Raw genomic sequence first — 17,699 nt, forward strand, 5'->3', positions numbered from 1 at the left:
CATAGCTATGAGAGAGATTTTTTTAATGTTTATCTCACAGATAATTTACATATAGTAGTTTGTTGCATATTCCAGGAATAATATTCTTTATGAGTCTACAAAATATTAAATACCTTTTATAGCAGGACAACAAAGCAGAGTTGAAAGAGAGAGACGGTTGTGTGATTTCACCTGTTTTCACACACCGACTGTCCTCTCCCATAGCAGCCTCATAGTGTGAAATCAGATTGTTGGTACAGCAAAATATCCTTTCAATTTCTGTCCTGTAATTTTGGGTTTGCTGCCAAAAAAAAAAAAAAAAATCAAAATTAACTTCAAATTCTCAGATGACTGCTTTATATATTTGTAAGACAAATTTCCAGTAAATTTTGTTTCATTATCATTATATGTGGTATATTGAAGCAAAACATTGATTCAGAGGATATGTTACTAAGTAAAATGAATTTATGCAACTTGGAAAATTTCCAAGAATGAGGGCTTCATCCAAGACTACTAGTTACCCAGAATTACTTGAAAGTGGTAAATACAACACCCTGTGGTTTACTGCTGTTTGAAGAATTGCATGATAGCTGACTACTTTCAGCCCCTAAATTTTGATTATCTTTAAACTATCCCTTGGAGTACAATAAAAAGTAGTTGTTTAGTTTGTAATGACTCATTGCAGCTAAATAAAAATGTTTAAAATATTTTTAAGCTTCTTACACATTTCTAAGAACTGAGAGGTTTTTTTTTTCTCTCAGTGTTGTCAGCACTATGCTAACATATCTAATAATACAGGAAAAATCCTACATACTCCACCTCCTTCCCTTTTATTTTACTCAGTAGTTATTTTTATGGATCTTTATAACATATTTATATATTTGTATTTAAATCTGGCTTTTTTCCCTGTCAATCCAATTTTAAAGGACAGTCAAATAGCTTTTTTTTAGTAACAAAAAGCCATATCTTTTTGTGACATATAAATTAAAAAAATTTTTATTCCAAAATAATTTCATGCTTTAACACGGTTGGCAAATTCTAGTAGAATTCCTATATATTCTTCTCCTAGACTTCCAAATTTTAGCATTTTATATTTGCTTTATTTTTCTATTTTTATAAATCTATGTATGTATACAAATAGACACATGTATCTTCCTGAACTATTTGAGAGTGACTTGCAAATATAGCCTATTACCCCTAAATTTTAGTGTGTATTTCCTAAAAACAGGCCATTACAATTATCAAAATCAAAATATATATATATATTTTTTTTTTTTCTGGTCTAGGATTCAGTCCAGGATCATATGTTTGAATTTGGTTTCATTTCCCTCTTATCTGGAAAAAGTACTCATTTTTTTGTCTTTTATAACTTTAATATTTTTGAAGACTCCAGGCAGTTTATTTTGCAGACTGTTTCTCAGTTTGGATTTGTCTGATATTTTCCTACGAGTAGGCTCAGATAGTGTTTTTGGCAGTAGTGTTCGGCGGTGATGCGGTCTCCTTCTGACTGCGCTGCACCGCCAGGCGCGTGGTTTGTTTCCTGTTCTCTCGGAGTGCCTGGTTAAGGGTGTCAGGTGTCTCTGTTGCAGAGAAAGGTACTGTTTTTTCCTCTGTATTTAATAAGCATCTCACAGGGTGATACTTTCAGATGAGGCATAACTGCCTTGTTTTTCATCAAAGTCTCAGCCACTGATTCTAACATCATATTTAGTTATTGCTGTGCTAGTTGCCAAATGGTATTTTGCAAATTCCATTATTTATTCTGTGTTTCATAGTCTCATTTTACTGTAAGAAAGAGTATGTCCTTCCCCCTTATTCATTCATTAATATCCCTGAACTCCTGATTTCTCAGTTATTCTGTAGGCTGTATCATTAATACTGTTATTAAGTTTGATGCTTAAACTTTCTCATACTTGACTAGTAAGAATCCTTCAGAGGTGGCTTTTATTCCTTTTGTTGTGGCCACAGTATTCTGCAGGTACATCCTCACTTTCTGAAATAGCAAGATATTGCAGGTTCATCTTGTACTTTCTCTTCTCCAGTCTTGAAATCAGCCATTTTATTTCAAGGTACCCTTGTTCCTTTTAGTGGAGAATGCTATATACATAAAATAGACAAGCAGCAAGGATTTTACTATATAGCACAGGGAACTGTATTCAGTATCTTACAGTAACTCTAATGGAAAATAATCTGAAATCTATCTATGTACCTATATAGATATGAATTACTTTGCTGTACACCCCAAAACTAACACAGTATTATAAACCAACTGTACTTCAATTAAAAGAAACCAAGATTTGGACACTAGATATATATTCAATTGTCACTGAGGGGGTCAGTGCATCTAGGCCTTGTTGGCAGTCAGATGTGGGGGGGGGTGGTGTGTGTGTGTGTGCGCGCGTGCACATGTAAATGTAGTTCTCTGTAAAAACTACAGATTCATACAGATAATAGAAGTTTCAGAATACTGTAAGGTTCATTCTAGCCTTTTACCTTCCCATATTTGTAATGCTCTTCTGGGACGGTAAGAAACCAGCCTTATGTTCGTTTGCTCAATCCTGGAATACATATATAGTAGTTTCAGAATTATTGATCCATGCCACTGTGAGAAATCGACCAACTAATGAGAGTTCAGTGTTTGCTTAGTTTTTAGCTTAAGCCTGAGGGCGTAGTCCTAATACTGTGTTCATGGGTTACCTGGATTAGTTCTTTTCCCATACTTCAGTGTGGTTATATTTTAAAAAATTATAAAATTAGCTTAATTTGTTTCTGTTACATTGTTTTGCTCTGTGTACACCCCCACCTCCACATCTTTTTTTTATTTATTTTTGAGTATGTACAACTAAGGTTAAATACTATAGGGATTATTATATGAGTTTACCATTGAACTGATCTTACTATATCTTTTATAGCCAAAACCTATTGATGTACAAGTCATTACGCACCACATGCAACGGTATGCAGTTTGGTTTGGAGGATCTATGCTGGCTTCCACAGTAAGTGAGATGAAGCTTACTTTAAAATTTGCCTTTTTTGTTTTAAAGATAAAATAATTTATCAACTTAATTTAGAGGAACAAGAGAAATTTCTTAAATTTTTATATAATATTGCACAGGGAAGTTTTAAAATTGAACACAAATAAACACAGTATTTTTGAAAAGTGGAATTCATTTGGACTTACTGGTTTTTTTGTTTTGTTTTTTGTTCTTGCTAGACCTTTTTTGAGTGAGCACTTCTTATAATGAATTTTTTTTGGCTGTGCTGAGTCTTCGTTGCTGCACGTGGGCTCTTTCTGGTTTCAGCAGCTGGGGGCTGCTCTTCACTGCAGTGCGCAGATTCCTCGTTGCGGCAGCTTCTTGTTGCAGAGCACAGGCTCTGGGGTGCAAGGACTTCAGTAGTTGCAGCACATGGGCCCTAGAGCACAGGTGCATGGGCTTAGTTGCCCTGTGGCATGTGGAATATTCCCAGATCAGGGATAGAACCCATGTCCCCTGCTTGGGCAGGCATATTCTTCATCACTGGATCATCAGGAAAGTCCTAGAGTGAGGATTTAAAGCTTATCTGTGGGGAGAACCTTTAACTCTGTGGTGATACAGGTATCAGAAGGCCATTGTTTTTCCTGTGCAAATATTTTAAAATATTAAGAGTTGCCACATAGGAAGTATGATGTTCTAAACTGAGTCAAGGGAATTAATATACCTCTCCCAAACCAAAACATCTTAAAGTCCCTTTAAAAGATACTTTAAATTTTAACATCCTTAGCCTAGTAAATAGTGGTGCTCTATCCTGTAGTACCTGGAGAAGGAAATGGCAACCCACTTCAATATTCTTGCTCGGCAAATCCATGGACGGAGGAGCCTGGCGGGCTACAGTCCATGATGTCGCAAAGAGTTGTACATGACTGAGCGACTTCACCTTTTTAGCTTTATCCTGTAGTACACAGTAGAAAATAAAGTGTAAGAACTTTTATTTGAATTATTGAAAACTATACAACCTTGGATTTCAATAAAAGCATTTAAAAATAAGAGGTAAAAGTTATTTTCTTCCTTAATTTGAATTGTCTTCAGTTGTGCTATCTCTATCACCTAGTTGAGTGTGTAACTTTTCCCCTTGGAGAAATGAGGTAATAGACTGTGGAATAGTCTGTCTATACCAGACCTTCAGTGAGGAAAGCAAGTTTTTGGAACATGACCTGGAATACGTCACCTGTAACTTACATGAATGCTGCTGCTTTTCTTGATTCAATGTACAGTGTGGGAAAGCCACAACAGAATAGTTTGGGCATTTGAGATTCCTCAAAATTGAAAAATTCCAGGAGAAACAGATGTTGAGGAGGGGGATTAGAAAGACTTTTCTCAAATGTTCCTTTTCAGTTTTGGTTATAGACTTGTAGCTGATTTTGAGTCACAGTTAGAATTTCAAAGCTTTGTTCAACTACCATGAATGGACTGATAAACGTTTTAGATTTAACATACCTATCTTAAAGCATGTTGAAAAGTGGTACATTTTTGACCTTTCCAAAAATCTGTTTTTATTTTCAGCCTGAGTTCTACCAAGTATGCCACACCAAAAAGGATTATGAAGAAATTGGACCTAGCATTTGTCGTCACAATCCAGTGTTTGGAGTCATGTCGTAAAATTGGCTTCATAGTTATTGGGGTTAGGGAGGTGGGGAAGAAATAGTCTTTCTGATTACCTGTTTTGTCTGGATGGCTGGTTTTAAACCTGACTTGAAATAATAAGACCAAACATTAATTATACAGGAATATTTTAATAAGTATATCAACATGCGAATGTAGAGGAGAGCCAAAATGATTAAGTGTTTTTCTTTAGATTGAATATTTGAATCTTACGTGTATCAAAAAGAAGTGGGTTTTAGTTCTTTCTGTGCCCTGGTATTTTGTATATTATTGAATTATCCAAGATTTGATGGGATTTATCAGTATGTAGATAGCTCTATAATGCTTGAATTGTACACTTTGAAGTGTGTGCAATGCAAGAGCTTGTTTATATTTCATACTTTTTATACTTTGAGGAAAAAAGTCAAAGAAAAACTAGTATTTGAGGGTAAAAAAAAAGTGACCAAGTAAAGGATAAATACAAAAAGTAACCTGTGAGACTTGGCATACACAACACACTCATGGGATTCCAGTTATTATGAAGTGCTTCCACCTTCCTGTGCCCCCAATGGTTTTCTTTGCAAGTGCTTTTGGAACTAAGAAGCTAGTGTCTTGGATTAACTGATGCCTGCTAGTGCTTTCTGATTACTCGCATTCTGTTTTCTCGCTTTAAAGGAAAAGTAAAGACAAGACTGTTGGACCAGAATTGCAGTTCTGTAGTGTCATTTCTTATTAAAAAATGAATAATTTGATTACCCAAATTGGTATATTTAAAGCCTAACACCATTCTAATAAAGGCACAAATTTCTTTTTAATACTTGTTTCAAGCTCTTTAATCTTTATAAGTTAACTAATAAATCTATTTTCTTCAAACCTCTGCAATAGTTCTTTAAAATCTCAACAGTTGGTTAGTAAGCTGACTTTTTTATGTGCTCTAAACAAATAATTGTGAACTTTTAATATGTTGACTGCTTTCATTTTGATAACTGGATCTCCATTTGATATTTTCATTTGTATAACTCATTTGCAGTCCAAAAATTTTTTTAGTGCCAGTCCCTGACATATCATGGAAAGTTAATTTTCATTACATTTTAAAATATCTGGATCATGAAGAACAAGTGATGAAAATAAATTAAAACTGAATTACCTTTTCTAATGTTTTTTTTTTTTTAAGAAGCAGTGTCATTTCTACTTTGTGTTTATATATTTATGTGCTTTTTTTTCTGTTGAAATAATAGAATTCATTGAAATCACTATATATATGGTAGAAAATTTCTTGTGAGCTTGAAATTTTGCCAGTTATTTATAGAAGACTAAAATGAGAGATGTTTTTATAGGCTTTTAGAACTTAAGCAGTAATACCAGTGAACACTTGAACTTCATTATCCATGAAAATAACACGCAGGATTAATGTTAATATATACTTCTGTCCAAAAATTAGACAATTAAAGTGTTTTTGTCTTTAACATAGATTTGAGGAGTAAACTTTAGTTTTTATTTAGAGTGAATATGGATGTTTAAAATTATATTAGTCATTTATGTGAATCTTAATTCTTTAAGTGTGGGAGTCAGGAACATACTGTATGTTGTAAAGTGGTCATCCTGTCAGGATCAAAGATCTTCTTTTATTTGGAAAAGTATTTCATGAACATTGTTAAAAAAAAAAGAAAAGGTTGTTCAAGTAGTACCAAAGAGTACATAGTGAAAGATTTCTTTCCTACCCTAGCCTGTCTCATTTTTCTCATCATTACACTCTTAGAATGTCTTTTATGTCCTTGTAATTTTCTGTGCATATAGGAATGATATAGCTCCCTTGTTTTATACAAATAGGAGCTTACTCTAAATATTGTTCTGCACTTTGCTTTTTCAAAGATCTTTTGATACAGAACTAAATAAGCATTAAAGATTTTATCCTTCTGGCCCAAAACAGTATTATTATTAGTATTGTCATAACTGTCTTTTCCATCTGAGATGACTGAATAGTAAATAAATAAACTCGAGGGTCAGAAATTTTGTTTTAAGCTTTAACTTGCTTGGGGAAACAAGAAGTCTCTAGCCTTTCCTGTATGTTTCCTGGTGTATAATATGATAGAAACAGTGCTCTTACGTCCTTTACATCTCTCCTGTCATTGTGTATCAGTTTATTGCACCCTTGGTTGTATATGTGTAGAGGTTGGCCAACATGATTAAAATCTATAACACCGATATGAGAGACTGCATAAGCATGTTACATTGAAAAAACACCAGATTGAAGCCTGAAGCCAGTTGTTGAAATTTTTATTCTAGTATTACAGATTGATAATACAACTCCTTCAGTTTTTTTTTTTGTTGTTATTGTTAAAACATGAAAAAAATGTTTATATAATCAGGGACATATTGTTTGAACTAGCTGGACCTTAATTCAATTAATATATAAGATAGTAGTGTTATCTGGGGGCTTCCCTGGTGGCTCAGCTGGTGAAGAATTACCTGCAGTGTGGGAGACCCTGGTTCAGTTCCTGGGTTGGGAAGTTCCCTAGAGAAGGGATAGGCTACCCACTCCAGTATTCTTAGGCTACCCACTCCAGTATTCTTAGGCTACCCACTCCAGTATTCTTGGGCTTCCCTGGTGGCTCAGGCGGTAAAAAATCCCCCCCGCAATGCGGGAGATCTGGGTTCGATTCCTGAGTTGGAAAGATCTCTTGGAAGAAGGCATGGCAACCCACTCCAGTATTCTTGTCTGGAGAATCCCCATGGACAGAGGAGCCTGGCAGGCTGCGGTCCATCGGGTCGCAAAGAGTTGGACACAACTGAGCGACTAAGCATAGCACACACAGTGTTACCTGGATTAACAATGCAGTTTTTATGAGTTGTGAGACTATGGCCTAGTCTTTTTGATTAATTTGTTTGTGGTAGTAAAGATGTTATTAAAGGTCTCCTTTCTGATAGGCAGGACTTTTAATCAATTGGAAATACTAATGGGCAGAAATAAAATAGATGATGGCTGTCTCTAACATGATGTTTACTCTTTGGTAAGTACAGCTTACCCTTAAAATCAGTAAATGGTGTATACTGTAAGTAATCATCCTGTTCTGATTGATCTTCCTTTTTGATAAGAGATAAGGCAGTTAATCTATTCAGGTCCCTTAATACACATTTTTTGGTTTGTTTTCAAAGCCACTTTAACAAATGGAAATAAATTGCTCTTGCAGTTTCTAGAAATGCCTTCAGAAATAAAATGAACTGTGTGGATAATAGGCTGTTATGTTCTCTATTCTTAATTTCTAGAGAAGATATCTATATAAATAAAAACTTTCAGGTAACCCTGTAGGTGGTACTAGAGTACTTGTAACAATGTTGAGGAAATTATTTGTAATGTAAAAGCTTATTTGTGTCATTGTAAAGAGTGCTGTTATAAATACTGGACTTATCTGTCACTAGTGAAGTCCAGTGTATTTCTGATTTTCTTACCATCCTACTTCTGACTCTTGTGATCCCTTACTCCCTGATACTTTGTAATTCATCATCAGTAAGCTTGAGTACCTTGGATAGCCCTTGGCAGTCTCTTTGTTAACTGTTAGCACCAAGAATCTCAGCTTCGGTTAACGGGGGGGGGGGGGGGGGGGGGGGGGGGAGGACACGACACTAAATGTATTAGCTAACATACAAAACAAAATATGTGCCAACTCTAGGAGTGAAGCATTCTCTCATACATATTGGAATCCTGTGTTTTAAAATATGTTTCTGTGTAATAGCGCTTAGTCTATATAGTTGGCCGGGGACAGAGTTGTTATTGAGAGTTTATAAGAAACTTTCACAGCAAATTCAGAAAATAAAAACGTTATAATTAGTTCCATATCACATCTAGGCTAACCTTAAGCAACAATGTTTAGATCTGCTTGTGAGTATGAAAAGTTTTTAGATGTTAGTGGAAAAGGACTTCTGCTACTCACTGTTAATAACACCTCAATACTATATAAATGTTCATCTCTCTTCCACATGTTTCCCCAGCATTCCAGAATTTTCTTTATTATCTGCTTGGTCTTGATAGAACCTTAACAAAAACAAGTTAAAATCTGGTTGTCTTTGGTATTCTCTATGCCATAACCCAGTTTAACTGATACATTTTTAACTTGGAGATGAAAGGCTATAACACCTATTTGAATTTAGAATTGCATTAACATTGTTTCAGTGTCACAGGCACAGTAAAAACAAAAAAGCAAAAAAACAAACAAAACAAAAATAGAAATGAATGATTTAGAAAAAGTGGCAATTGGGGGAAAAAACCTGAAAGAAGAAAATAAGGAAATTAAAAATTAGGAAGAAGATAAGTGTTCTTTAGTTTTGATTTAGCAAATTATTCTTGTAGTGTTTTCCAGCGTTTCTTCACTTTTGGTGATTTTTATATATTACATTTTAAACTAAGATGCTGAGTCAAAATAGTTTTAGTTTTATTCAAACACTATGACTCATTTATACTCTATATAGTGCATCAAATCTGGGGCCTGTAATCTCACAGGCATTTCTTGACTACATTCTGTGATTCAGGCACTGCATGAAGGTGAATGGAACATCTACCCTGAGGTCAGAGGCTAATGTATTAGTAAAGATGCTCTCAGAGGAGTGAGAAATATTTTTCCCAGAGATTTGCAAAATGTCATGTTAACTTAGAATTTCTTTTCGTAAAGATGGTGGTGGTGGTAGTAGTGGGTTTTAGGGAAAAAACTGAGGTGAAGTGGAAAATACACAGCATAAGTGTGTTAAGTCACTTCAGTCCTGTCCGACTCTTTGTGATCCTCTGGATTGTAACCCACCAGGCTTCTCTGTCCATGGGACTCTCCAGGCAAAAATACTAGAGTGGGTTGCCATTTCTTTGTCCAGGGGATCTTCCTGGCCCAGGGATCAAACCTGTGCCTTAGTCTCTTGCATTGGCAGGCAGGTTCTTTACCAACAACCCCAGCTGGGAAGCCCAATATAAGTTTGGCTGTGGCTTAAAATTAGCTTTCCTGATGGCTCAGAAGGTAAAGAATCTACCTTCAATGCAGGAGACCCACTTTGATCCCTGGAATGGGAAGATCCCCTGGAGAAGGGAATGACTGGCTACCTACTCCAGTATCCTTGCCTGCAGAATTCGTGGACAGAGGAGCCTGGTGGGCTACAGTCCATGGGGTCACAAAGAGTAGGACACGATTGAGTGACTTAACACTTTGAACAGTTTATGGTTTAAAATTAATATTTTATGTGTGCCTGAGATTCTTAAAATACTGATAAATGTTATCCAACAATAGTTGACAAAAGTAAAATCTCACAGTAGGGTTTGTCTTATCCATATGCTCTTTCTAGGGCCTTACAGTATTGCCTGGCACATTGTGGTAGTTAGATGGCTACATCTGATAGATGAATGAATAAAAGCCATTTTTCACTTTGAAATTAAAACTTGAATTGAGTATATAGCTTTTTTCCTTAAAAAATATCTGTATCAGAAAACTTAAGACTGAATTATTAATGTTTTTTAATGCCAGTAGTTTTTGCCTTAAAAATAAAGCAGTGACATTTTACATAAAACAGTGGGGAATTATTTAAGTGATCAAATTTTCTGAAGTAGATCTTTAGTAATTCCTTAACTAGGTCTTTGATCATTTTGAAATCTCTGATGTAAATGACCATGTCTCTGAAAATCATCGCATTGTACAAGGCTAATTGAAATGCCCTGAAATGTTTTGTAACACTCAAAATCAACAGTAAAAAATACCACTGATTTCTAGCTCTGTTTTTTATTGATCAGTTATGATTGTTCAAATTTCATTTTAAACCAATTTATTTAGAGGTGATGACTTCAAAATTGCCTCCATTTTCAATTAATAAGTCAGTGGTATGGTAGGCTGTTAATCTCTTGGAGGTTTATTAGAAAGTTAATACTGGAATTAAAACCACACAATCTTTCTCTTATTGGCCATACATGGTATCATTCCCAAACAAATTCTTAAGAATTCTTTGTTCAGAAGGCTGGGCAGTTAAAAACATCTGAGACTTGTTTTTGGTGCCATGATGCTTAGCTGGGATGTCACATACATTCATGAGATGATGGCAGTACTTCACAGGGCACTTTCTGTTGAAATACTACTGGTCTTTCCTGAGATCCTGAAAGAAGAATAAGATTTTGGTAGTTGGAGAGTAGATGGGGAAGATGTTTTAGTTATAGAAGAAACAGCCTGTGAAACGATTAGTAGTTGGGCAAAGAGTGAGCATGTGATTGTAGACAAGTTTGAAGAGTGGGGCATAAGATGAGAAGGTGTTTCCTTCAAACACTGACTGACTTAAAAGTTGATACAGTTAAGGTTGATATCACACCCAAATTGACATCAGCATCACTGGGCAATTTTCAGAGTTTGGTCTACTTAAACTCATATTTTACAGATGAGGAAACACTGACTGTGTGAGACCACTTCAGTAGTGGCAGGATAGGACTTGTTGGTAATGATATTTGTTTATATTGAATAGCGTATGGTTTTTTCCCCAAAATTTATTTGGCAACCTTGCTTAGCCTCTTAGACTCATTCTCTTGGGAGAGCTCATACCAGCATTCTTGTGCTAGATGCTGTTTACAAGAGGAACATGTTAGATGACTTAATGTCTACCAAGTCACCCATGATGCCCATAGTTACCAGGCCAAAGGGCTTAATGAATAGCAAGAGCCTAAAACTCAGGATGTCTCTCTGAGACTGGATTAAATGTTAAGAGGCAGTGGTCTTTAGAAGGAAAGTAAAGGGCACTTCACATACAGAACGACCTTTGGAATCTTAAACTGTCCCAATATAGGTGAGGTGGCATATTTGAGCTCTTACACGTTTTGGCCATGTATCTCTCAAATGCTAAATTTATGTACCATATTTCAGCTCTCACTAATACTGAAATTAGCTGGGAAAGATTGAGGGCAGGGGGAGAAGGGGACGACAGAGGATGAGATGGTTGGCTGGCATCACCGACTCAATGGACATGGGTTTGGGTGGACTCTGGAAGTTGGTGATGGACAGGGAGGCCTGGCGTGCTGCGGTTCATGGGGTCGCAAGGAGTTGGACATGACTGAGCGACTGAACTGAATACTGGATTTTTATTAATTAGTACCTGAACTGGTTTTAAAAAACAGCATTTTTAGGCTACAAATAAAAGTGAAGTTTATGATAGTGTTAAGAAGTTACCATGGCATGTGGGAAGTGCTTAAATATTTCTTGAAAAAAAGATCTGGTTAAAAAAGGACTTGTGGAAATGATATTTCTGATCTTGTCACTGTTTTGATCCAGTAATTTAAAAGTATACTTATGATGCAGGCAGGGGATATCTATTTTAAAAATAGGTCACAAATTTGGCACAAATTAAAATTTTACATATCCATTTATAGCTGTCTTTAAAATTCATCCTTTGCAAGATGATTCATTGAAATAGTTCAACCCTTATAGGTATGTATATTTTATATTTTAATAACTTCAAGGATTTGCTAATGATTCCACATTTGGATTGCATTTGAGTTGTATGTCTGAATTCATCTGTCATCTGTCACTGATACGTCTAAAAAAATACATATATGGTTATTTGATCTGAGCAGTACTATTTTCCTACCTAATTTTCTTATTCACCTTTATAAAATGGAGGTTACAACTCTGCACATGATTCCTTAGGGCATTGGAAGAATGAATTAAATGGTTTTAAGTACTTTTTCCCCAAGGAGAAAGATATGACTTCTTAAACTCCACGTAGGAGACTACACTTAATCTTTAGCATTTTTATATTCTTGAAATTGAAGATACTACTTGTTTTTACCTATTTCACAGAGAAGACACATGACTTAAAAGACATTTAACAGATGGAAGGAGTAGCAGAGGTAGCTTTTGAATTTAGTCTTTCAATCCATCCACTAGATGTCTCTCTTTTCTCCATTAATAAATGAATATATTTCAATTGGGTTTGCTGCTTTTGAGCAGTTTGGATCTGGGTTATACAAAAAACACATTTGCTTTCCCATTTAAAGGATGCCATTTTCAGCATGACTTTTAAAAATGAAATATTCTTTAGGCTGTTTAATTGTTCAGAGTGTGATTTATTCTGCAGTACTAGTTTGGAACATTCTGTATGCTAAATACTGTTCAAGATGCAGGGGCTATAATAGCAAAACAGAAGTGGTGTTTGCTACCTGAGACTCTTCTTTAAGGTTAGGCTTTGTTCAGTTTCTCTTTAGTAATGTAGATCATTGGAAAAATGCCAAGTTAATTGCAAAGTCAAAGAAATCTAAGATTGGTTACCTGTCATGTTACAAAGACATGATTTGTTAATTATCTTTAATACATGCAGACTTGAGACACCCACCAATGTAATCTAAGGTTAATATATAAAGAATAAATAAAGGTTTCTTACCAGAAAAAAAAAAATGAAAAATTACCTCCATTTAGTAACATGTGATCAAGAGCTCCTTGAGGTGGTGTGTTTTACCATTAAAATGAACTTTGGATGAAAACAGCATGAATTAGTTTGGCCATTTGCCCTTCCTATTTTAGTCTGATCTGAGGTACTGTGCTTTGGCCTCAGAGAGGATTGTGATTTCAGCTTTATATTCCAGAATATATTCAAGGTATGTATACCCTTTTCTGGACATTGGTTAGTCCTTTACAACAGAAAATCTCAACCTTTCTTTTTTTTTTTTTTAACTGACTGAAGTCATAAAATTACAAGAAGTAGGGATTTATGGTGTTCTGGGACCAGGGGCTATGTGCTGTGTGTCACCTCCATTCTTGGCAAGATCATTTCCCATTCCCCAGCAGATTTCCTTCTCGGGCCCTTTATATTCTCAAAATGAGCACCAATAGTAAAAGGAGATGATTAAAGTTCCTTCAGTATTAATAAGTGGCCTTGGGCCATGTTAGCCTTAGTAGCAAGGAAATGAACTGAAGTTATACTTTTATCAAAGAAGCAAGCATTTTTATTTCCTTATGTGCTGTTAGGTTTTCTCCCGGCCCTTCCTCATAAAATGTGCAAGGTGAACTCCAGTAGCACAAGCCTAAAGCTAACTCTTAAAAGAATGCTTTATTGTGAGTTTGAGGGATGGCACTTCAGATTGAGATAGAGTTACCTGAGGTTTAATGCAAATGTTTTGCAAAGTGGAGTAAATGCCCGTGTATTGTCTTGACAGTACATAGACATTAGGATTTTAAGTAACCTTGAGATACTCTGGAGAAAGAACTTGCACATTGCACCAGGCAGGAGACCCCTGGCTCCGTGACACAGCTGCAGTAATACATGTCTCTTGTCACTCCCGATGTCAAGAAGGGTCTCCACAAATTGAAAACAATCTTTTATGGGGAGAGGCCTTGCTGATGTCTGTCATCACTTCTGCCTCTGAACATTTGTCTGTTCTGAGATCGGGGCCAGTTGCACTAGATGTGGCTGGTTAACAGGACATGGTAGAACATCAGCACTGTGCTTAGTCGCTCAGTCATGTTCAACTTTGCAACCCCATGGACTGTAGCCCACCAGACAACTTTGTCCATGGGTATTCTACAGGCAAGAATGCTGGAGTGGGTTGTCATGCCCTCCTCCAGGGGGTCTTCCCCATCCAGGGGTTGAGTCCAGGTCTCCCGCATTGCAGGTAGATTCTTTACCGTCTGAACCACCAGGAAAGCCCAGAACATCAGTAAGGAAGTCATGCTCACCACATTCTAGTACATTTACCCTAGAATTATTAAACTCATAGAGAAATTCTAGTGCCATTTCTTTATAGGTATGTAGACAGCATGTCTTGTGAACTACAGTTTTTGTACTGTTTGTCTGCTGGTTTACACCCACCAGACCAATTTATAGACAAGCCCTACCAGTGTGTTAACATTTCATGATGCAGTGAGTGGAAAGTGTTCTTAAGACACAAAAAGCCTTAAGAGTGACTTGAAACAGTTTGGTGGTGGTTTCAGGGGCTCTGAAGAGCTCCAGCACCATAGTCCTTTATATCAGCACAGAAAGAATTCAGCAAGAGGCAGAGTGATAAGTGATTTATTAGAACAGGGCACTTGTGAGGCTTAAAAGTGGGTGGGTGAGAGGATGTGGTGCTCCGAGAACTTAACTGGGCTACAGTTTTATAACCAAAGGAAAAGTGGGGAGGGGGAGAAAAACAACTTTTTTTGAGTAGATGTCATGTTTCCATCGTCAGTGCCTCCTGCAGGTTGAGCCGGGAGGTTTTCTTGTCCCTTAATGGTCAAGCTAAGACCACAAATTGTTGTTTTTTATGTGTGCAGACAGCATGTCCTAGGGATCATTAACTTACTAAGCCCACTGGGCAGGATGTGGGGCTCATGCCACCATTGTGTTACTGTTTGGGGCATGTTTCGTGCTTTGTGGTTTTGCTGCTAAGCAAGCCTGCTTGGTTTTGTGGTTAAGCAAACCTACTTTGTTGAGTGATCGGTAATGTACAGGAATTTCCCATATATAATACATATAGTCCTGTATATATAGCAGACTGTGCTGGGTCTTCATTGCTGCATGTGGGCTTGCTTTAGTAATGGCCAGTGAGGGCTACTCTGTTGCGGTGCGCGAGCTTCTCATTGTGGTGGCTTCTCTTGTGGAGCCAGGCTGTATCTGCGAGGGCTTCAGGGTTGCAGCTCATGGACTTAGTAGTTGCAGAGTGCAGGCTTAGTTGCTCTGAAGCATGTAGATTCTTCCTGGACCAGGGGTCAAACCCATGTCCCCTGCATTGGCAGGAGAATTCTTACCCACTGTACCACCAGGGAAGTCCTCCTGCATTTTTTTACTTAACAATCTCCTAGTGGGTTTAACCATTTATTCACCTACTTTGTCTCTTTACTCTGTCCCTATTACATTGGGGTAAGAACAGGTTTCCATTCCATGTGGTCTCATATTCTCTATAATGGGTGCGATTATCTAATGATGACACATTGGAGCTGAGATGATGTGATATACATCATTTGAGCAATAAAAATAGGCTATGCCTTTTCAAGCAATTAATGTGTGTCTAGGGTAGGATAAGACAGGAAGAAAAGGCTGATTACTGTCCCCATTCATAAAAAGAGCAAAATCTAAATGTTGCAGGTTTGAAAGTATCACCTTATTCATGTGAGCAGGTTTTACACAGAAGGCTAACCTGATTCCTAGCTGCCCATTTCCTTTGAGATAGAAATGTGAGGAAGAGGATGCCACAATACCTTAGATTTCAAACTTGGGGAAAGTCTCAAGGAAATAGCTAAGATGTGAAACTTCTTTGATTCAATGTGTAAAGTATTTATTTTTTAAATGTCTTATTACACTTTACACATTGAATCAAAGAAGTTTCACATCTTAGCTATTTCCTTGAGACTTTTCCCAAGACTTTCCTCACATTTCTATCTTTGTATAAAGTACAAATTACCCAGATAGTGAGGCGCTGTGCAGTTGAAGCTTTTTGTAGCTCCATCTGTCTAAATGTCAGTGGATAGATGTATTTGTCATAATGTGTGGTAAGTGCAAATAAGCCCCCTGTTAGTAGTATCACTAGAGATAAAATCGATACACAGGAACTCAAAGAGGTGATAAGCTGTCAGATTGCCCTCTAAGGAAATACAGAATGTCATTTGTATGTAGCTGAAAATGTGCAGAAGTAAATGCACAGTTTCTCACTCCAACCTGATTTGTTTTTCAAACCTCCATGTATTTACTTTTGTTCATTCACCACTTTGGTTGAAATAAACCTTTAATTAAAAACAGCTCAGGAAAACCACTGACGGCATTAATAGATCTCAACACAACAGCAGCACAACAGTCTGAATTCACTGACTCGCCTTCCAGGCGGGCCTTGCCCTTTCTGTAGAGGCTGGTGGAGAAGCTTCAGTCTCTTGCTCTCAGTGGCTGCTGGGAGATCTATGTCCTTGATCGACTTAAAGTAACACTTTTCCTTGAAACTTGGGTATTCAAGGATTCATAAAACCAGCAGAAGTAGAACGTAGTAAACCTTGGGTAACCAGAAAGAATTGGGTAAAAGCCCACGTTCTGACCCCTCGCTCTTTCCTCACAGTTGTGACCTAAAATTCATGTTTACCTGACACGTGGTTCTGAAACCTCTCTCTTCCAGTGTTTCGTCCCTAATGAGTGTTAATATATTAGATTTTGAGTTAGTGTTCCTGTCCCCACCTTCCTCTGGACTTACTGGGTTGTTGATGAAGCCTGATCACTTCAGTGATGTACATCTGGAGTGGTTTTGTGTTTTCCCACTGCCGGCAGGTGAAGGAACCAGGAGGGAAGTCTGTCCCAGTGTTTGCTGTCACACTCACTGGTGTAATGCACTGCGTATGTGAAAAACAATGGAGATTCCTAGTCATGAGCCTAAGCTGCTTTGGCTTTGATAATTTTTCCACAGAAAGATTCAATTCTGTTCAATAAGTATTAAAAAAAAGTTGAAAAAGGAAAGTGTAAAAGATAATGTTTAAAGGATTTTTTGCTACCTGAAAAATGAGGCTGACAAGTAGTTGAGAATATAACTACTGAGAATTCCTTGGCAGTTCAGTGGTTAGGACATAGTGCTATCACTGCCCAGGGGGTGGGTTCAATCCCTAGTTGGGGAACTCAGATCCCACAAGCTGTGAGACATGGCCAAATTAAAGAACAAGGCAGGGCCTCCGTGGTGGCTCAATGGTGAGGAATCTGTCTGCCAACGCAGAAGACATGGGTTTGATCCCTGGCCTGGGAAGATCCCACATGCTGTGGAGCACCAAAGCCCATGTGCTACGACTATCGAGCCTGTGCTCCGGAGCCCAGGAGCTGCAACTACTGAGCGCACATGCCACAATTACTGAAGCCTGAGGGCCCTAAAGCCCATGCTCTGCAACAAGAGAAGCCACTGCAATGAAGCCTGCACACTGCAATGAGGAATAACCCCTGCTTCCCACAGCTAGAGAAAAGCTCCCTCAGCAATGAAGACCCAGTACAGCCAAAAACAAAATTACAAAAATTTTTTTAAAGACAAAGACTACTATGTGTTGAGCACCAACTCTGTGCTAGGCAGTGTTTTGGATTGTCATTATTCAGTCGCTCAGTCACGTCCAGCTCTTTGTGACCCCACGGACTGCAGCACGATAGGCTTCCCTGTCCTTC

General features: G+C 37.3%; 1 protein-coding gene across 1 annotated transcript in view; it reads left to right on the plus strand.

The window, feature by feature from the left end:
• Positions 1-5,304, plus strand: part of ACTR3 (actin related protein 3) — a 49,524-nt gene extending 44,220 nt beyond the window's left edge. Inside the window, exons 11-12 of the mRNA XM_020905420.2 lie at positions 2,892-2,975; positions 4,521-5,304. Coding sequence (XP_020761079.1) covers positions 2,892-2,975; positions 4,521-4,616 — 180 coding nt within the window. The 3' untranslated portion in view covers positions 4,617-5,304. The remainder of the gene's footprint in view (positions 1-2,891; positions 2,976-4,520) is intronic.
• Positions 5,305-17,699: the final 12,395 nt, after the last annotated feature.

The sequence above is a fragment of the Odocoileus virginianus genome, chromosome 13, assembly GCF_023699985.2.
Source record: "Odocoileus virginianus isolate 20LAN1187 ecotype Illinois chromosome 13, Ovbor_1.2, whole genome shotgun sequence".
Lineage (NCBI taxonomy): Eukaryota > Metazoa > Chordata > Mammalia > Artiodactyla > Cervidae > Odocoileus > Odocoileus virginianus.